This window comes from Giraffa tippelskirchi, chromosome 6 (assembly GCF_054371585.1).
Source record: "Giraffa tippelskirchi isolate mGirTip1 chromosome 6, T2T-mGirTip1v1.2.pri, whole genome shotgun sequence".
Taxonomy (NCBI): Eukaryota; Metazoa; Chordata; class Mammalia; order Artiodactyla; family Giraffidae; genus Giraffa; species Giraffa tippelskirchi.
This window is the reverse complement of record NC_137280.1, coordinates 8,600,938-8,622,500: the sequence shown is the minus strand read 5'-3', so window position 1 is coordinate 8,622,500 and position 21,563 is coordinate 8,600,938. Positions and strand designations below refer to the sequence as shown.

Here is a 21,563-nt window from a genome sequence, read left to right as displayed (position 1 = left end):
CTTTAGGATTGATTAGGATTGACTGGTTTGATCTCCTTGCAGTCCAGGGGACTCTAAAGAAGAGTCTTCTCCAACACCACAGTTCAAAAGATCAATTCTCCAGTGCTCAGTTTTCTTTATGATCCAACTCTCACATCCATACTTGACTACTGGAAAAATCATAGCTTTGACTATACGGACCTTCATCAGCAAAGTACTGTCTCTGCTGTTTTATACGCTGTCTAGGTGTGTCATAGCTTTTCTTCCAAGAAGCAAGTGTCTTTTAATTTCACGGCTGCAGTAACCATCTGCAGTGACTTTGGAGCCCAAGCAGATAAAGTTTGTCACTGTTTCCATTGTTTCCCCATCTATTTGCCATGAAGTGATGGGACCGGATGCCATGATCTTTGTTTTTTGAATGTTGAGTTTTAAGCCTGCTTTTCCACTCTCTTCTTCCACTTTTATCAAGAGGCTCTTTAGTTCCTCTTTACTTTCTACCATAAGGATCATGTCATCTGCATATCTGAGGTTATTGATATTTCTCCCAGCAATCTTGATTCCAGCTTGTGCTTCACCCAGCCTGGCATTTTGCATGATGTACTCTGCATATGAGTTAAATAAGCAGGGTAACAATATACAGCCTTGACATATTCCTTTCCCAATTTGGAACCAGTCTGTTGTTCCATGTCCAGTTCTAACTGTTGCTTCTTGACCTGCATACAGATTTCTCAGGAGGCAGGTAAGGTAGTCTGGTATTCCCATCTCTTTAAGAATTTTCCACAGTTTGTTGTGATCCACACAGTCAAAGGTTTTAGCATAGTCAATGAAGCAGAAGTAGATGTTTTTCTGGAACTCTCTTGCTTTTGCTATGATCCAGAGATGTTGGCAATTTGATCTCCAGTTCCTCTGCCTTTTCTAAATCCACATGAACATCTGGAAATTCTCAGTTTCACGTACTGTTGAAGCTTGGCTTGGAGAATTTTGAGCATTACTTTGCTAGTGTGCAAGATGAGTGCAATTGTGTGGTAGTTAGAACATTCTTTGGCATTGCCTTTCTTTGGGATTGGAATGATAACTGACCTTTTCCAGTCTTGGACCACTGCTGAGTTTTCCAAATTTGCTGGCATGTTGAGTGCAGCATTTTAATAGCATCATCTTTTAGGATTTGAAATTGCTCAGCTGGAATTCCATCACCTCCACTAGCTTTGTTCGTGGTGAAGCTTCCTAAGGCCCACTTAACTTTGCACTCTAGAGTGTCTGGCTCTAGGTGAGTGATCACACCATCATGGTTATCTGGGTTATAAGATCTGTTTTGTATAGCTCTTTTGTTTCCTCTTGCCACCTCTTCTTAATATCTTCTGCTTCTGTTAGGTCCATATCGTTCCTGTCCTTTATTGTTCCCTACTTTGCATGAAATGTTCCCTTGGTATCTCTAATTTTCTTGAAGAGATCTCTAGTTTTTCCCATTCTATTGTTTTCCTCTATTTCTTTGCATTGATCACTTAAAACAGCTTTTTTTGTCTCTCCTTGCTATTCTTTGGAACTCTGCTTTCAGATGGATATATCGTTCCTTTTCTCCTTTTGCCTTTCATTTCTCTCTTCACAGCTATTTGTAAGACCTCCTAGAGAGCCATTTTGCCTTTTTGCATTTCTTTTTCTTGGGGATCGTTTTGATCACTGACTCCAGTACAGTGTTAGGAACCTCCATCCATAGTTCTTCAGGCACTCTGTCTATCAGATCTGATCCCTTGAATCTATTTGTCACTTCCATTGTATAATTATTGTAAGGGATTTGATTTAGGTCATACCTGAATGGTCTAGTGGTTTTCCCTGCTTTCTTCAAGTTAAGTCTGAAGTTTGCAGTAAGGAGATCATCATCTGAGCCACAGCCAGCCTCTGGTCTTGTTTTTGCTGACTGTTTAGAGCTTTTCCATCTTTGGCTGCAGAGAATATAATCAATCTGATTTCGGTGTTGACCATCTATCTTCCTAGTGGAAAACAAAAGTTGCTCATAGATGGAGCTGGAATCTGGTATCCTGTAGAGCTTACAATGTTTGAATATGAAGGGATCTTTTGTTTTTGCTTTTTTATAATCTTTCTTTTTTTAGTTTATTTATTTTTAGATGAATGGTAATTGCTTTACAATATTGTGTTGGTTTCTGCCATACATCAACATGAATGAGCCATACGTGTATATATATGTCCCCTCCCTCTTGAAGCTCCCTCCCACCTCCTGCCCTGCTAAGTTTATGAAGGAATCCTAAATAGGAGCCACTGCCAATGTTACTAATGGGCCTGAAGGTAGGAGGGGTAAGACCTGCCTCAGGCATCTTATCCACTCCAGGCCCAGAGGGAGGCTAACACTGTAGCCAGTGCTGGAAGTCGTGCCTGGGAACTGCATGCGTTCGGCAGGATTTCGTTTAGCTGAGTTGTGTGGTCTGGTCCGCTAGTGTTTGCAAAGTGGAGTAGGTCCCCTGGTTGGCAGGAGCCTCTGGGCACCTTCTCATTCCTGTTCTGCCCTTACAGGCCAACTTGCCCCTTCTGCAGCGTGAGCTCCTCCACTGCGCGAGATTGGCCAAACAGAACCCTGCCCAGTACCTCGCCCAGCATGAACAGCTGCTTCTGGATGCCAGCACCACCTCACCTGTTGACTCCTCAGAGCTGCTTCTCGATGTGAACGAAAACGGGAAGAGGCGAACTCCAGACAGGTAAGAGGGAGGAGGACCCCATACCGGCGGCACGAGGGCATGTTTCATGTCGTATTTCAACTGCTGACTGACACATCTTGCAAAATAATAAGCTAGAGGGGCCGTAGGGAGTCTTGCTGAAGCTTGGGGTGTTGCAGAATGAATGATGAGCCTCTGGCCTGTGCCAGTTAGCTTTTTGTGCAGTTTAAGCTTTGTTACTTGTAATTTTTTTTTTTTTTAGTTTAATTGACCTGCAGCACTATGATAGTTGCAGATATACAATCTAGTGACTTGATTTTTCTGTGCATCACAAATGATCACCACTGTTGCTTGAAATGTTAAAGTGAAAGGTAAAGATGAATGATACTCAAATGTGCCAAGTGCCGCTGATGTTTATTAGACACGCAGTACAGGCATTCCGCACTTTATTGCACTTTATTGTGCTTCACAGATACTGCTTTCCTTCCTTCCCTCCTTCCCTCTCTCCCTTCTTTCCTTCCCTCTTAAACTGAAGGTTTGTGGTCACCCTGCATGGAACTAGTCTCTTATCACCATTTTTCTAAAAGCATTTGCTTATTTGGAGTCTCTGTGTTACATTTTGGTAATTCTCACAATATTTCAAATGCTTTCATTATTATATTTATTACGGTTATCTTTGGTCGGTTATCTTTGGTCAGTCATCTTTAATGTTAACTATCGTAATTGTTTTGGTGTTTTTCAGAAATAAATTGTTTTTTAATTAAGGTATATACTTGTGTATACATGGTGCTACTGTACACTTAAGAGACTAATGTATGATGTAAACAGAACGTTTATGAGCACTGGGAAGGAAAAAGCAATTTGTGTGATGGGCTTTGTTTGCTTTTATTGTAGTGATCAGCTATTGAATGTACAGGATCTCCAAGCTATGCCTATATTAAGCTTCTCATTTACTATATGATTCATCCAAAGCACATATTTTATTATTCCAGTAATTTATTATTCCAGGTTTTCTCAGAACATGATGGTTTTGAAATCTGGCCTAAACACAGTGAAGTAACTGTTTAATTTGGATTTTATATGAACTAAGAGAAAACTTCAGTGAAGCTAGTTGAACTGAGTGAATATAAGAGTTAAGTAATAGAACTAACAGGTGGCATTTTTTTCTGATAAATTGTATCTACCAGTCAATATTCATTCTACCAGGTTCTCTGCTCTCATAACTGAGAATTCTAAGAATTGTAAAATAAAGCCCCTTCTCCATGAAACCTTACAAATTAGTTGTTGAATAAGATATACACATGAAACTTCCAATGTACCTTATTGAAATAAGTTTCCTGAGTACCTCAGCTTCATTTATAAATATTTTTAATACAGAAATATGAAGCCTTATTAGCATCTTGCATTTGTAAAATATGGAGAATCTTAAAATGAAACTGTATTCAGAAACATATTTGTCATATGCATTGTTTCCTTCCTCTATCCATTCACTCTTTCTGCATTTTATCAGGCAAGAGTAGACCAGCCTTTGAAAGGTTAACACTCTGGCGCAGATTCATGGGAGCTTACGATCCTTCTATCTGTGACCGACTTAGCTACCCTTAAATGTATTAGCTGCTTTGCAAATCAGAATGTTATTAAAAGCCAGCCAGTTTACATATAGTTATTACATAATCCTCTGTTAAGCAGTTTTTATGCTCCAATCTCTGGAATTTTTCTCCTCGTGACATGGGACCTCTTAATAGTTTAAAATCCTAAAGCAAAGGGTTAAATGTTAGTTTACTTCTGACATCCTGTAGACTCAACCTCCTTCCATGACCTACCAACAGTGCTACTTCCTTGTTTTTGCAAGCTGTATTTAAGCATTTGGTACGTTAGCTTCAAAGGCAGTGCTTAATCCAGGTGTCTGAGTGACATGTCCATGTGATGCTGAAAACCAGGAGGCAGCCCAAGGATAGATGATTCACATGTGAATTCCTGTCTGATCCTAACCTCTTACCCTGAAGGGAATCGGTCCTGTGTGCTGGTATTGAGATGCTTCAGCTCCATTTTTCCAAGACAGTGCAGTAAAGGAAGTTAGGGAGAGACTAGATGGAAAATTGGGAAGGAGGACATTTATTTGGATGGAGGAAGGGATAACAGGGAAAGGTTTAGATGACTGTGATACATGATAATAATCCTATAGCCAACATTAGACATGGACACAATCTATTCTAGAAACTTTAAATGCTAAGTAACTGTAACAGGTGGAATAAAAACTTGTTTTATCCACTTCTCTATATTTTCAGCCCTCTCTCCACTGTTTCTGTCCCCGTGTTTTATATGTGAATATACTGTAACTTTAGACCTCTCTTGAACAGTATTGAGGTAAGCTTGGCAATGTGCTAACATCAATATGGAAACTTCATATGAATTCTGCAGAAAATCAGCATTTTTATTGTGATGATCTGTAACTGTATGCATGCGTGTTTGTATTCAGTCAGATAGAACTTTCTTAAAAGAGCCTTTAGTCTTGTTCCCCTCTGGTTATTCATAGACAGTTGCTAGAGTCAGAATTCACACAGTTGCTCTTTGGCTGGAACATTCTTTTTCAAGTGGAACCCTGAAGTGTGTGTTATAATGGAAAGATGGCAAATGGATTTCCTTAGAGATAGGAGGAAGGGTAATGAGAATATGTTGTGTAAATACATTTGTATCTTGTGGGGATTTCATCAGAGCCAAGAAAATATGGGCCTACAGTATTTCTTTGCATATATTTTCTGCATCTTGTTTGCATATGCATTTTTCTCTTCTCTGGTTATTTATCTGTATATCCAGATCTACTATATGAAATTTTATAGAGTATGGAGCTGTCTGACAGCAGAGCTTTTTTTGTTTTACTGAATGTTTTGTTGGTACATATGGTCTGACATGGATGAGCAGCCACGGTGAGATTTTGGAGTCTATTAAACTGGCTCATTAAAAAGATCAATCTGTTTCTGTAATAACACTGGGAACCATCAGTCACTAAAAGAGGGAAAAAGTGACACCTGAGGAGAAAACACATTTTGGTAATTTGTTCATGACATGTCATGAGCAAAAGAGCACTCTATATTTTGTTTACAACTTTGGGGGTTTAAATTCTGTGACGATTGCTGATTTAATCTACTGAACAGTCCTCACGTATTTCAGGGATGGGTTTTGGCAAATGTAACTTCTCATCCTTAAATATGATTGTCACTGGTTGTAATTTTTTCTTTTTTTAAGCATTCCTGTTATTTACAGAGAAATGAACACTCCAGGAAAGTCTGTGAAATCTTTTTTTTTTTTTTTTCTGTACAGAACAGTAAAATTTATTCTACTTCTTCTTAAAAATACTTCTAGGGTGAGTCCCTGAACAACTATACTAGATTTGTAGGTCTGTGGTAGAATAACTTAGAGTCCAAATTAGAAAGAAGACAATTCATTTAAAAATCATGCTATTTTTTTTTTCTAAATTATCAGGGAAAGCTAATAGAAAGTTCTGATTTCCATTCTTTGTTCATATGTAAAGGTTTGTTTATCTTGCCATTCAGTGATGGCAAAAGATGAGGAAGGGACTGTTGCTGCTGTTGTTGTTTAGTCACTAAATTATGTCTGACTCTTTTGCCACCCCACGGACTGTAGCCTGCCAGGCTCCTCTGTCCATGGGATCCCCAAGCAAGAAGACAGGAGCAGGTTGCCATTTCCTTCACCAGGGCATCTTCTCGACCCAGGGATCAAACCCGCATCACCTGCATTGGTAGGCAGATTCTTTACCACCGAGCCACCAGGGGAGCCCAAGCAAGGGCATACAAACCGTTTTTGGAGCTGGTTAAATGAGGTGACCAGTGTCAAACAGAGACTAGAATTTAAGAGCCCTCTTTAAAACTGCATACCGTGATGGTCTTGAGGACACAGCATCAACTAGTATGAGGAACGAAAGAGCAGTTAGACAAAGGCTGCGTTTTTTGAGACTACAGAATAGATAAAAATCACTGCATTTAAAAAGATACATTTTTGTGTGTTAATTATCGTTTGATGTCTTTTTCTCACAGCTTCGATGTTGCAACTTTTTGTCTTTAATGCTGTGCTCTCCCCTGTTATGCCGATTTTCTGATGCAGAAACTTTCTGGTTTAAACCAAATCGAGTGATCGTTGGTCTTATATGAATAACACTGTCTCCACTACCTTCTTCCCCCTTTCAAGTGATTGACGTTAAATCTTAATCCCCTTCATCTATCTATCTCTGTGTTATTTTATTATCATTTTAATGTAATTATGCTTTAAGTTACTCTCAGTTGAACACATCTTGATTTTTATTTTGAAGGCCACATGGTTGCATTAATGTGTATTTCCTCCACCCCCAATTATTAAACATTATATTTTTAAAGATTTTCTTGAGCTTTAGAAGTATATAATTTGTCAGCTGGGAGAGATCTTATGGATTTACCAAGCCAATCTTTTTTTATCTTAAGGAAACTAAGGCCCAAAGAACTTGCTTAAAGTTATAGGGCTTCTTAATGGAGAAACCAGCATATTTATCAATACATACCTGAAATCTTCCTGTTGCACAAAATACGTTTTAGTGTGCAGAATGTGAATAAGGAAAGCTCAACTAAGGATTGTATCTTTTTCTCTCCTTTCCCTCATTTATTTCTTCTCTACAATTGCTTATGTGGGCAAATGCAGCAGTTGAATGTACTGAGGTTTTATAAATCTTTGTAAGGATAGAGGATCACAGTCAGCCAGGTTTCCTGCCTTCCTGAGTACATTAGAAAACACTGTATGTTTGAGGGTCATAAGGCAGTCGCTTTGAAACCGCATTGGTTGAATATGAGATTTTTCAGCAAGGTGCACACCAGCTGAACCTATTAGGTCCATTTTTTCCTTTACTGCAAAATGAATGAGATTTCAATAAATTGACTCTGCAAGTAAGAATTAAATATTTATTATCTACTGTGTTCAGTTTTCTATGAAAAATATGAGGAGTTTATATCACACATTCTTGTTTTGTGTTGCATATTTTATGCATTCATCAGTTTCAAGAAGAGAGGCATCATTCCTGTAGAAATGACTTTTTTAAAAATAATAATCACATCAATTGTGGAGGCTTCTAGTGAAACAGTATTTACATGATGAGGAAGATTACATGGCTGTCGAGAACATTTTGGTCTCCCTGCTCTAGCCTCAGTGCTGACTTTCTAAACTTGTTTTTGTGGCTCTCCCAGCTCTGCTGAACATTATTCACGCCTTAGTCTGTATTCTGACTGATGGTTTCTGTTCTCTACCCTAGTTCTTATATATCATACGTCGCAATCTATTCAGACTTTGCAGGCTAACTTACACAGGTTCTGCTGTTTGAATGAAGCTTCCCAATCAGCTATATTATAATAATGAATACTGTTTACTGAGCACTTAAGATGTGCCAGGCCCATGCTAACTAAGTTACATATGAACACATAGCACTTATTTCCTGACAGTCCTGTTGCGTAGGTTCAGGCTGCCTGGATAATATATCTGAGCTCACGTGGCTTGTAAGAGGCATGGATGGAATTCTAGCCCCTAGGTTCTCTGACTTGAATTCCCCCTGCTTTTGTAACTACGTCTGTAATACCATAGCCTCTGAATGCCTCAGCTTGAAAAGCAAGCGCTTGGTTAAGTTGTTGAATGCCAAGTATGTGTTAGACTCTTCATGTAGATTCTCTCATACAGTCCTCTCAGTAGCTCTGAAATACTCTCCCGTCTTGTGACACATGTAGAGATTAAGCCTCATGAGTTCATAGGGCCTGCAAATAGCAAAGCCAAAATTTGAAAGCAACTCTGTAGCCCCTGCTCTTTCAAATGTACATTCTAGAGTGGCTTAGTCTGCTTTTGATCTCCCACACCACTTTTGTACTCTTTTTATGGTACCTACTGAGTTCGAGTCCTATGTAACAGTACTGAAGTCTTGTATCTCTAATTAAATTGTGTTTATGGTAGAAGATTGGAGAAGGAAATGGCAACCCACTCCAGTATTCTTGCCTGGAGAATCCCAGGGACGGAGGAGCCTGTTGGGCTACAGTCCACGGGGTCGCAAAGAGTCAGACACGACTGAGCAACTTCACTATCACTATCACTGTGGTAGAAGATGGGCTTCCCTGGTGGTTCAGATGGTACAGAATCCACCTGCAAAACAGGAGACCCAGGTTCCATCCCTGGGTCAGAAAGATCCCCTGGAGAAGGGAATGGCAACCCACTCCAGTATTCTGCCTGGAGAATCCTATGGACAGTGGAGCCTGGGGGGCTACAGTCCATAGAGGTGCGAAGAATCAGACATGACTGAAGCGACTTAGCATGCTCACACATGGTAAAAAGTTTCTTGCTAGCACACTTTCAAAAGGAATTTAAGTCTACTACTAAACCATAATCGATGTTAGGAATCATGTTTTGCTTACTTTGGTATGTCCAGTTATGCTCCAGATAATGCATGTCACACATGCCAGCTTATAAAACAAAACCAAGCCAAACACCGCAAACACAAAACAACAGCAAAACACCAGTTCAACAAATAATCAAAATGAAACTTAATACAGTCATTTTTAGTAGTGTGGCAAATGGTCTCTTCCCCAAGAGTCTTTTTTGCTTTCTTGTTTGCTTTCTATCATTTTAAAAGATGCATCTCTGAAATATCCATATCCATGAAAACGATCAGGAACAAAGTGCCATGATTGATTCACTAACAAAAAACTAGAGGGCTCCAACTGGGATGTATAGATTACAGATTAGAGTAAGAAAGCATAGTTCCAGATAGCAAGAGCGGTAGCAGCCGACTACTTCAACAGTGGCCGGAAATTAGCAAAGATGAGGGGACAGCCACTCCTAGGCAGGTTGTCCAGCAGACGGAGAGCTGCAGGGACTCATGTCCAAAGCTTTCCACCTTCTCCTTCTGGGAGGGAAAGCTCTGGGAACCTGTATGTTGTAATCCTTAAAGTTTCAGTTATGGTGATTCTGTCCAGACTCACCAACATCCACCTGCATCTATCTATCTTATTTACTCCAGAAGGTGTCAGCCCTCCTCTCAGGAAGTGATCTCCTGGGTGGTGGTTCGGCAGTAGAGAGATGGAAGCACTTCTTTCTGTGTGGCTCAGTAGTGATGGTCCTGTGTCAGTCAGTGCTCTTTTTCACCGTCTAAACATCCCACTTCCTTCAGGGTGATATTTCTGCAAACACAGAAATCCCCACAGGTTGTCCTAAAGAATCAGGTTTGATTTTCTTTTTAAGGTAGCAGGGGAGTCTGTAATGTATTTTGCCTCAGATGCATTATTCAACACCGCTAGAAGGTGGTTATGTAAAATTCTTATCTGAACTCACCTATTTCCTGAAGAGACTGTTTACTGAGTTGTGTTTTGAAAATATGCCATAAATGACTCTTCTCCCCCTGCCCTTTAATTCTAACGTCTAGTCCTTCTGTGGAAACCTTAACAAATGCATTTATTAGAAAAGGAAAGGGACATTTGTTTAAGTTATTTATGCCTTTGAGCTTTTCTTCAACATAACTGTCACCTCCTGAGATTTAGGCATAGACTTCTTTCTAAAATACAAAAGTGAAGTTTTTATTTATTTTTTTTTAAGACTCAGGCAGTGTCTGAGCCCTGGCTCTGAGTGAGATGCCTGCAGAGACAGTGGTGTGATGGGGCGAAGATAAGGTGTCTGAGGCGGCTCAGAAGGACTTGTGACGGAGAAGAGATGAGCAGCAGGACTGGATTTGGAGCAGAAAGTTAGAGAGGATAACTCTACCGAGTTAGAGAGTGGCGTCAAGTTTCTATTTTGGTGGCTGGGTAGAAGGTGGCATAATTGACTGGTGTTGGGAGTGCCAGAGAAAGACAAGGTCGGTTTAGACATGTGCCGTTTGAAATACCTGTGGTCAAAGGGAGAAGTCAGCATCTAAGGCAGGTGTTTGTTTGTAAGAGGACTAACTTTTTCACTTTTTTCCTTGCCATTCTTAGCTTTATTACGCTGTACCAATTTGCCTTTCCCTAGCAGGAGCAGCATGTAAGAGATTGCTTGGTCCTCCTATTCTGATTATTGCCATGATCTTAATAATATTTTTTTCTTCATTCTTCCTCATTTCCATGTTACTAAGGGATTATCAGTGCATGCTAGCCAATTATGACACTAAAAATATTTTATATTGAGGAAAGTTTTTAAAAAAGCTTTTCTTTCTCAAATGAATCAGTTTACAGCCTCTATATTGAGGAGCTGAGAAAAAACAGCCTGAAGTGGGATAAGGTGTCAGTTAAGTTATCTGTGAAGAGTTTTTTTGTTTTAAGCATTTTTATTGCCCATTAGTTTCATTTTTACTCGGCAAGAAACTCAAACCAGAAAGTTAACTTTTCCAAGTTATCTCAAGGTCACACAGCTGAGTCCTGAAGAGTCCTCTGATGACATCAGACCCTGAGAGAGGTGACTGGGATCTAAATGTTGAAGTAGGTTATATTCAGAAAACTTTCTTCTGAAAAGGAGATAGAATATAAAAAGCAAACCAAAAAAATGCCTTCCAGAAACCCATGAGCTGTGACAGACTGCCTACTAGAATCTGAGTTATTTTGAGAGTATGTTGATATGGGACAATGGATATTTGTTAGGTTTTGCCTCATACCTTTAGAGAAGGTAACAAACATGCAGATTTAGAATTTGCCCCCAAGCGATGACGTGTTGGTAGTTGTAAGCATTTCTAAGAAGCAGACAAACAAATAGCAATTAAGTTGTTTTGGTTAGCTTTAGGGGCATAACATCCTTTGAATAGAGTTGGCTTTATAAGTAGCCATGAGTGATTGGAGGAAGTACCAGGGATGCTTTTCATACCTTTATTTCTATGGGCTGTTTTAATGTTTGAATGCTTTTCTGCTAAAATATACCCTGCCTTTGTGAAGTGATGAGCTTTATTGTTTGAATTGTTGCGAGAGTTGTGAGACCCAGAATAGTGACTGTCCCTGCAGGGATATGATAGAAATGACGGAACAGACCCAGGAGCTAGCTCTGCTTCTTAGGACCTTACTGTCCTTGCTTTAGGAGGGAGAAAATGCTTCAGTGCGGGCTCACTGAAGTAATAGCACTGGTCAGAGGGCTGATGTGTTGGCAAAGTTAAATACCATATCTAACTACTTTGAAACTAGCATGACTTCTTCCCGTGTTGTATGTTATTATCTTTGAACAAGGAGACACGAAACCAGTGAATTGAATTGGTTTGACACAATTGGGTATTTAGAAATGTTCTTATGTTTATGTAGTTAGGCTGCTAAAAGATATTTAGAGGATATTTTCTATTTCTGCATAAAAAATCAGCTATAAATAATGCACTGTTCAAAGCAAAGCACAAAGAAGTTCTCTGTTGGTTCAAATGGTTGACTTAGACATAATTAGGCTAGTAGACCAGGAACTCTGTGTGTTTCGATCTATATAACCGTGACATTTTAAAAAATTATTCATTTATTTAAATAGAGGTATAGTTGATGTGTAAACTTATATAATAAAGTTTCAGGTATACAACGTAGTGATTTATAATTTTTAAAGGCTATACTCCACTTATATAGTTATTATACAATATTGGCTGTATTTCCTGTGCTGTACAAGTGGAATTTAGAAATAAATATAGAATAATTGACTTGCAGAGTTTTCAAACTAGAAAGGACCTCAGAAATCATCCTAGTCCAGTGGTTTTCAAACTTGATTTCAGCAGCTGACTTTTTCCTTCAAAAATGAAACTGTTAAAATGGATTAAAATGATAAGTGGGTTCCTCTGGTCCTTTTAATCTTGATTGTTGGGGTAAAAGCTCTTTATTGCCAGCAGAATCCCTAAGCATTTCAGGTGACACAGTTTGAAAACCACTGATCTAGTCCAACCCTTTCATTTTACAGATGAGCAAACTGAGGTCCAGAGAGGTTAAGTGGCTTGCCCAAGGTCACACAGCTAGTCGTGGAAGAGCCAGGACTAAATCTCAGGTCTCTTGATTCCCAGTCCAGTGCTCTTTCCACTACACCACACTGCCAGTAAGGTAGGTGCTGTGTTGACATTATGTTCATAGCTACTAATAGTCTTCAGTATTTTCTAACTGATTTATGCTGGAAATATTTATGCATTGACTGTTGAAATATATTATTCAGAAATGTGTAGGATATGGAAATACAGATGAGAATCACATAATTATCCTCTTAGAAGATAAATCTAGAATGCTTCTGTTCACTTTCAAGAATTATTTTAAGCAATACGTTGAGATAATGTTTGAGAGCCTTTAGTCTGGTCAGTGATCAGTATGTATGGAGTCAAAATGTTTGAGGGTGGACACTTGGACAGGAGCAGCATTGAGGCTTCTGTTTGGCACTCCCGTGGGAACCGTGCCCTGCTGGCATGTCCAGTGTTGGACAGTCTCCTGGTCCCAGAACATCTTTCTCCAGCACGCGTTGGGCATGTACTCATTTCCCATTGAAGTCTGCAGTTTCCCTCAGTTCTTAGTGTGCCTGCACCTTCTGTCTGTAACTCCTTCATCATTCTTAATCTGCTGTGTGTAAATTGTCACTGGGACTCTTTACCCTAAAGGGACATGAGGACGATTCCTCGTAGACGCCTCTTGCCCCTAATGATCTCTGTTGTGAAGTCAGTTCCCACTCAGATCCCTCCAGTTTTATCGAAGACTGTCCCTGGGCACTAGGAAAGTGAGAAAAGTCTCTTCAAGTCTTTAAGCCTAACCCACCTACAATCAAAAAAGGGGTGAATGTGGAAATTCCCTGGCAGTCCAGAGGTTAAAAAAAGGCTCGCAGTAACCTGCAGCTACTGTGACTTGGTCAAATTCTTATGGGGAAATTTCCCAGGAAAAAGAGATGCTGCCTCTGGTTAAGGATAGAGTGGTGGTCTTGCAAGGAGAGCCAGCGACTGGGTAAAAATTAGTTTGGGAGCTGTGCCTCCAGTCAAAGTGCATGTGACATGTTCCTATCTTACTGAATATGTTGAGTTAATCTCCTAGAGACACATTCAGCCAGAAAATATTTCTTTAACCCTACTTTCTGTTGGAGAATGTAAGAGCAGTTATCAGGCCTCATTTATAGACTGTGTTCCTTCTGAAAGACAAGTCCAGAGTTTTGTGTATCACATGGTGAAATACAGACAGGGTGTGCCTGCCCTGGTCTAAGATCTGATGACCTCAGACAGGTCCCTGATGCATCTGCACATGTGTTTCCTCAACTTTAAGAGAAAGAGCTTCACCCTTTCTTCTGATCCCAGCTAGCTCTGTATGACTGCTGATTATCTTGGTGGCCCAAGGAAATGTCAGTCCGAGACATTACATTGTTTTATTTGCATTAATTCAGTTAATTCAATTTGATCAGTACTTTTCAATAGAATTTTCCGAGATCATGGATATGATCTGTATCTGTGCTGTACAATACGATAGTCACTAGCTGTAGGCAGTAACTAAACACGTGCAGTGTGGTTATTGATACCCGAGAACTGAATTTTAAACTTTATTTAATGTTTATTCACTTTTAATTTAAGCGGCCACATGGGGCTACTGTATTGAACAACACAGCTCATAGATGTCCTCTGACATGGAAGTCAGATGCCAGGTTGGATCAGTGCAATAGATGTACCCAAAGAACTAAAGAGTGATGCTATTGTACCTTGATGAATCACCAAATACAGTTGACCCAAGGGTAATTTGTTATAAATCAAGTGTTCACTTTTGAATGAAAATGTTATCCACGGAGGAGAGAGCAGGCTCCCTCTTATTTGTGACCAAACCATACACGCTTTAACTGAAAGATGTTTACTGATTTGATGAAAAGTGGAACCTTTTCTCCTGTGTGCAGCCGTGGGATCATCTAGTCCTCCGCACGGGTTTCAGTGAATCCTCACAGGTCTAGGCAGCTGAGTTTAGAAAATTTCTGGCCAGCAAAACGAATATTCTGTTTATATTACAGGTTCCAAGTATCTGAACTATGCTGCTTTCTGAGTCCATTATGAAAAGAAAAATACAAACTCTTTTTCTTCCTCCCTCAGAACCAAAGAAAATGGCTTTGACAGAGAGCCTTTGCACTCAGAACATCCAAGCAAGCGACCATGCACTATTAGCCCAGGCCAGCGGTACAGTCCGAATAACGGCTTATCCTACCAGCCGAACGGCCTGCCTCACCCCACCCCTCCGCCGCAGCATTACCGCTTGGATGATATGGCCATTGCCCACCACTACAGGGACACCTACCGACACCCCAGCCACAGGGACCTCAGGGAGAGAAACAGACCTATGGGTAAGACGGAAGGATCTCTTCAATTCTTATGAGATGGTGTGCTTCAAGACTTGCATCCTTACTTCTCAGCTAAATTTCAGGCTTGAAATCTGTGATGGGGTAAAAATACTTCTTGATCTAATGTCTCCTTTATGAGAAAGCTTCGTTGGTATTAATGTCTCTTTCAACATCTGTGTTTTCTCTTACTTATGATCTTTGTGACAGCCGGTTATTTATTTATTTATTTTTCCGAAGGGTGTGTATCTGCTGACCCCAGAGAGGTCAACTGTGTTATATTAACAAACACAAATTAAGTTTTTAGTGTTTTTTTTTTTTTTTTTAGCGTGAGAGATTTCATATGTAGTTGGCCTGCCACAACTACTTTTTAACAAATCAGTTTCTTTAATCGTTATCTTTTATTTTCAGATAGTCTCAAAGTTCATTTTGATTTTCCCAGTCTCTGTGATAGTCTGTATTTGAAAAATATGATATGGTATTATGTCTATGACTTAAGTCAGCAGATGTTCTTTGAGGAATGATTTAGAACTGGTTTTTTTTTCCCCAACATGAAAGTGCTAGTGATGCAATTTAGTATTGACAATTTGGTCAAAGATCAGAATACCAAAGAAGGAATGAGTTTGGGTAAATATGTGTTCTATTTGCCAGTGTTCATTCTTTTTTTGCACAAAACTGTTGGAAGTGAAGCGTTTAGGAGACATGGTCTTCTAAAGAACCGGTGCTTGCCATGAAAAATGAGAAGGAAGACAAATAGGTAAGCTTTGATGCACAGTCAGTGTTTGAGGTGACCGCATGGAAACACCGCTCTTGTTCCTGGGACTTCTTTAATTGTTCATTTTTGGCAAGTCAAGCTGGTGATAAATGGAGAGCAACCCTCAGCCGTCTTTCTCGTCTTTTTCCGTCCCCTATGTCCATGCCAGGCCTGCTTTTCTTCTTAGCTGGTTGCTGAAAGACTTGCCTGGCCCAGATGATCTGGTGGGTAAGATACTGGAAGCAGCATAGCGTGGAGTCCAAGTAGAAAAGCAGGACCTGGAGTTGAGGGGTCACAGGACTCAGCAAGCCTGGCCAGTTGCCTGCCTCAGGGGTAGGACAGAGGTTTTTATAGCCCCAGGCAGAGGGAGCATGTTGAGCAGAGGTTTATGTTTGACTTCTAACTGTGTTAGTAGGACACAGGGCCTTCCAGGCCTAGGGTTTTTTTGCCTTAGAAAACCCAGCACTCCAAATGTTTAGAAAGCAGAAAGAGAGTCAGGTTGAGGGGAGGGGCGATGGGAGCCCTGGATGTGAAATAGTAAAATAGTAGTTTCACTTCCCCACAATAGTCATCTCTGCATTTATATACTGTGTCAGACAAATGGCTAAGCATATGATTTATGCTTCTTTAATAGTCAATCTGTCTGATGTTCTCCAAGGTACCATTTCGAAGAGCTCTCAAAAATGGTTATGTTTTTTCTCCGTCTGGATTGATATTTTGACCCTGAAATCAAATGTGATAACAACTTCCTTTCAAACAAAGCCTTGCCATTTGTTGATAATGAATGCTATCAAACCATGATTGCTCGTTTTCAAATAGAGGTGGAGTCACCAGGTCATTGTAAGATCAATTCAAGATACCCTATTTTGTAGGTGGTAGGAAATGGCCCATTTCTTAGGCAGTAAATTCTATCTCATGAAATATTAGTTCCAGTACACTATAAAGTAATCAGCAAGGAAGTAATTATGCTTATGTGCAATGATTATGTTTTCATCTAATAATATAAAATATCCCTTTATGAATTATACCTGTACCCACTGGTTTTATGTGATTTTTTCCATGAGACCATGTTCTTTACCTTTTAATTATTTTAGCTTATAAAACTAATAGTGCTAATCTCTATAAATATATGCAACTACTTAACCACCCCTGAAGTCTGGCGGAGTTTAGTGTGTGTTCAAGTCAAGTCTTGATGTATGAGTAACAAATTATGGTGTTACATCAGGCTGTTATTTTGAGAATATAAAAACTGTCATACTCAGACACAGAGGACAGACTGGTGGACACGAGGAAAGAGAAGGTGCGACGAATTGAGAGAGCAGCATTGAAACATATATGTTACCATATGGAATATTAGATAGCCAGTGGACATTTGCTGTATGACACGGGGGCTCACACCCAGTGCTCTGTGACAGCCTTCTAGGGTGGGATGGGGTTGGAGGGGGAAGGGAGGTTCAAGAGGGAGGGGACATATGTATACCTGTGGCTGATTCATGTTAATCTATGGCAGAAACCCACACAATATTATAAAGCAGTTATCCTCCAAGTAAAAAATACATGAATTTAAATTAAAAAATTGTCATAAATTATAGTCCGGTGTGATTTATAAATGTTTATTATATGTAGAGACACATTTGTAGAGATATGTATCTGCTAGAATATTTTAGTAAAATAGCTTTACAAGCAGCATTAGTTTATAAATAAGCTTAGAGTTTCAGTTAGGAATTGGGTAAGACTCAACGTTAGTGTCAGATGAAACTGTTTTAATGAGTTTGAACTGTTTTCCCCTAATACATCCCTTTTATAAATAAAAATTGTGTAGTGATAAATATTTTTAGTATCCAAAATAGAGAAATTAATAAATGGAAAAATTTGAGTTTTTGTTTTTCTTTTTAAAGATTTGGTTCTATACAACCAAGAGTTCAAAAACAGCAAAAAAAAAAAAAAAAAAAAATCAGACCTGTAATTTTTCACCAGGTACTTGGGCTCAAACATGTTTCTAATGTACTCATTATTTTTCTGTTGTTAAATGAGGTGACGCTTAGCACTGTTCGATAAATGGCTGTTATCCCGTTAGCCTAAAACATCCTGTTGCTTATTAACATTATTCCAGATGGTAGAGCTCACATCACTATTGATATAATCTGCTGAATTTTTGAAACTTTGAAGACCTCTGAAGTTCTTGGTGCTTATGTAGGCACATGTAGTAAGATGCCTCCATCATGAAACCACACATTTATATTGTTATCACTCTCCAGTTGTTTTCTATGATGCTTCATTTCAGTGGTAGTGCTTTTCCCCTAAAACACAAGTAACAAATAAATCAACAAAAGTTACACATTTGCAAACATTTCAACTTGAAATTGTCACAACAAAGAAATAACTAAATATTACTCTTTTCCAGTGTCTTTTCTATTATGCAGATTATTAAAACTTATTTGCAATTTTACTTTTTTACCAATAGATGGCATTGACAATTTTAGCTTTAAAAATGTATTTCAGAATATAGTCTAACTGTAGAGGAATGGTGTATTTAGTCTGAGAAAGTTGTCATATATGTGTCCACTTCCATCAGCTATAAATTAAATTGTATTTCATGGTTGGCTGAAAAAGTCATGTGACTCATTATCTTTATTTCACTCAATCAGCTAAAAGGGGATTTCTAACCACTCAGATTTCACAAAAAGCGGAATGCAGTATCTCATAACTTTTGTTGTTCAGTCGCTTAGTCGTGTCCAACTGTTTGCGGCCTCATGGACTGCAGCACGCCAGGCTTCCCTGTCCTTCACCAGCTCTTGGAGTTTCCTCAAACTCATACGCATTGAGTCAGTGATACCGTAACTTTTACTGTCTTTTAATTCCTACATAACTCCCTCAGAAAAAGAGCCTAGATGTCTAGAAGCCTAACCCATGCCAAACTTAATTTGCTCTTCAGAGTAACACTATAAGAAATGGCAACCAAAACAAAGTTTTAATTATCTAAAATGGAAAATGTTGCCATAGCTCAGTGACTTTCCTTTAGAGCAGAAGATGTGTGTTTTACACATTCTGAATTTGTCAGAAGAGCCACACATTTCTGGGTGTCTCTGATCATACTGTCCCTTGAGCGAGATACATTTTCTATTCTGATAAGCATCCTGGCTAATTTCTTATGTTCATTATTGTCCTCACTTGGCGTTTTCTTATTACCTTTTCATTGCAGCATCTTAACTGATGCTGAAGAGCATTAATATTTGTGCTGTGGACTACAAATTAGGATTTTTAGTTTCTTTGCTTGGATTTATGGTATCTGTCCAAAATGATATCTAGTATATTGATTTTTCTTTATTTTTAAATTTTTGGCAAGTTGAATGAGTATATTTTGCTTTTATGTTGTGGCCTAGTTTTAATATGAAAGTGAAAGTTGCTCAGTTGTGTCTGACTCTTTGCGACTCCATGGACTATACAGTCCATGGAATTCTCCAGGCCAGAATACTAGAGTGGGTAGCCTTTCCCTTCTCCAGGGGATCTTCCCAACCCAGGGATCAAACCCAGGTCTCCTGTATTGCAGGCGGATTCTTTATCAGCTGAGCCATGAGGGAAGCCCAATTTTAGCGTGAAAATGTATTTAATAGGATTGTGTTCATTTTTACTATGCTCAAATATGGACTAGTTTAACCATGCTTGTTTTAGAAAAGCATATCCCTATCCATGGAAAACAAATTATGCCGTCTTCATTTTTAATGCAGGAAAGCCACACTTTGAGCTTAATGTCTACTTGTGGTTTCCTATATTTATTAAGATTCAGGATATATTTACATTTCCACTTAGGGAATATTATATGGATAGCTGGCTCAGGGCTTGGTGTCATTTTACTCTCCATATCCTCATGTGTAAAAGAAATGGTTCTGACCAGATGACCTCTAAAATTTCTTCTAACGTTTTATCATTCTGTGAGGGACCTATTAGGTAATTCTGTATCTGAGTATGATTCATGTCTCCATTCAAAAATCGAATATGTTTTCACATTGTTTAGTTTGCCCACATAGTCTTTGCTAAGTGCCTCTGCACATATGGATTATGTTCTTAATGTTTTCGGGTGATTCAGCCTTCTTTATGCTTGTAGGGTTGCATGGCACACGTCAAGAAGAAATGATTGATCACAGACTAACAGACAGAGAATGGGCAGAGGAATGGAAACATCTTGACCATGTAAGACGTCCGTAATCATTTAGGTTAAAAAATGTTTTGAAAACAATTGGAATGAGGTGACATGGTAAAATAAAAGTGTGGGGGTTCTGAAGGTATTCTCCGCCATCCTTGAAAAAATAATACGCGAGAATGTTTAAAGTAGAATATAGGATTTGATTTCTAAATCAATATCAAAACCGCTTATATAAGAGAAATCTTTGGCTCATTGAAAGGAGTTCTTGGAGCCGTATTGATGAATGGGCTACTGTTTTACTTGGAGAGAGTCATTTGGTTTATCCAGTAATGGAAGTAGTATTTGGAAGTATGGGCTAACTTCAGCTAAAATCTCCCCGTCATGCCTCCCACATTTTATTCTCATTACTATTGGATCCACTCATCTGTTGGGTCTCTGTTTCCAATCTGACCTTTGAAAACAGTAGAGCCCTCAGAATAAAATAGCATTCTTCACGGTCCCAAAGTAGTTTGTTTCACTACCCACCAAAGTCTTTGAGTTGTGGTGATTGATCCATATTTCCTTTCTCCCCCTGCCCCTCTCTCCCACAGCTGTTAAACTGTATAATGGACATGGTAGAAAAAACGAGACGATCTCTCACAGTACTAAGGCGATGTCAGGAAGCAGACCGGGAGGAGCTGAATTACTGGATCCGGCGGTACAGCGATGCTGAGGACTTAAAAAAGGGCGGCAGCAGTAGCACCAGCCACTCCAGACAGCAGAGTCCTGTCAATCCAGACCCAGTGGCGTTAGGTATCTTTTCTTCAGATGGACATACTGAACAGATATATCTTATGCTATTAATACTGCTTTTATTTTTAATTTGTCTTTGCAAAAATAAAGGCGCTACAGAGAATTGTAGAACAATAAACACTTTATATCCTCAAATACGTCTTGTCTGTTAGGCAGATTGGCATAGAAAGGGTCAGTCACAAAAATTAAGCTCCTTTTGTAGGTTAATTTGTTGGGCTTACGAGCAAACTTCCAAGCCGGACCAGAATTTCACATGCATCACTAAAATGTGTGCTCCTTCGTAATACAGCTCTTTGGACCCTGTCTCCAACCTATGAAAACAAAATCTCTGGGAGTGGGCTTGGAGTCTCTAGCACTCTCTCTTGCGGTTTGTGCTGTACCTCAAAGTTTGAGAGCACTTTATCTCAAAACCAATCCAGGAAGAGACCTAAGGGCTTTGTCATTTGCCCACTGACACATGAAAATCAGTAATAAAGATACAGCTCTTCCATGACCTTAATGATTGCTTAAACATGATTTTATTAATTCTAGTAACTTACAGGACTGTTAATATAGCCATGCTTTAGAAGGTGAATGCTAGCATGTAGTTAGGATTGAGATTTGAGAATTGTTGGGGTTATAAATAGAATGTAATTCTAAGTATTTGGAAAGAAAATTTGAAGCCAAAATAATTTTTGAGTGACCTGTGGACTTCTTCCTAAATTAATAATAAGCTACTGTCATTTACGTTGCTGGCCGTTACTTGTATATACAGTCTGAGTCAACTTAATTAAGATGGATTTGTGTTGATCCTTATTTTCTCATCTTATTTTCTTAAGTGTTTAGTCCCACACACGTTACCTAGCTTAGGTTAGGATACAGTCTGATCTAAAAGCAAAACTAATTACATATGTGCGGATTAAGCTCATGACTTTGGCCTCATTATCAACTATGGCTGATTATCAAAAATTTAAAA

At 39.1% G+C, this 21,563-nt stretch overlaps 1 protein-coding gene across 9 annotated transcripts in view; it reads left to right on the top strand.

Annotated features, from left to right (window-relative positions):
- Window positions 1-21,563, top strand: part of RUNX1T1 (RUNX1 partner transcriptional co-repressor 1) — a 148,236-nt gene that overhangs the window by 96,999 nt on the left and 29,674 nt on the right. For all 9 annotated transcript variants that reach the window (XM_081496867.1, XM_081496865.1, XM_081496869.1 and 6 more), the window contains 4 exons: window positions 2,506-2,687; window positions 14,677-14,924; window positions 19,778-19,863; window positions 20,407-20,608. In XM_081496867.1, coding sequence (XP_081352993.1) covers window positions 2,506-2,687; window positions 14,677-14,924; window positions 19,778-19,863; window positions 20,407-20,608 — 718 coding nt within the window. The remainder of the gene's footprint in view (window positions 1-2,505; window positions 2,688-14,676; window positions 14,925-19,777; window positions 19,864-20,406; window positions 20,609-21,563) is intronic.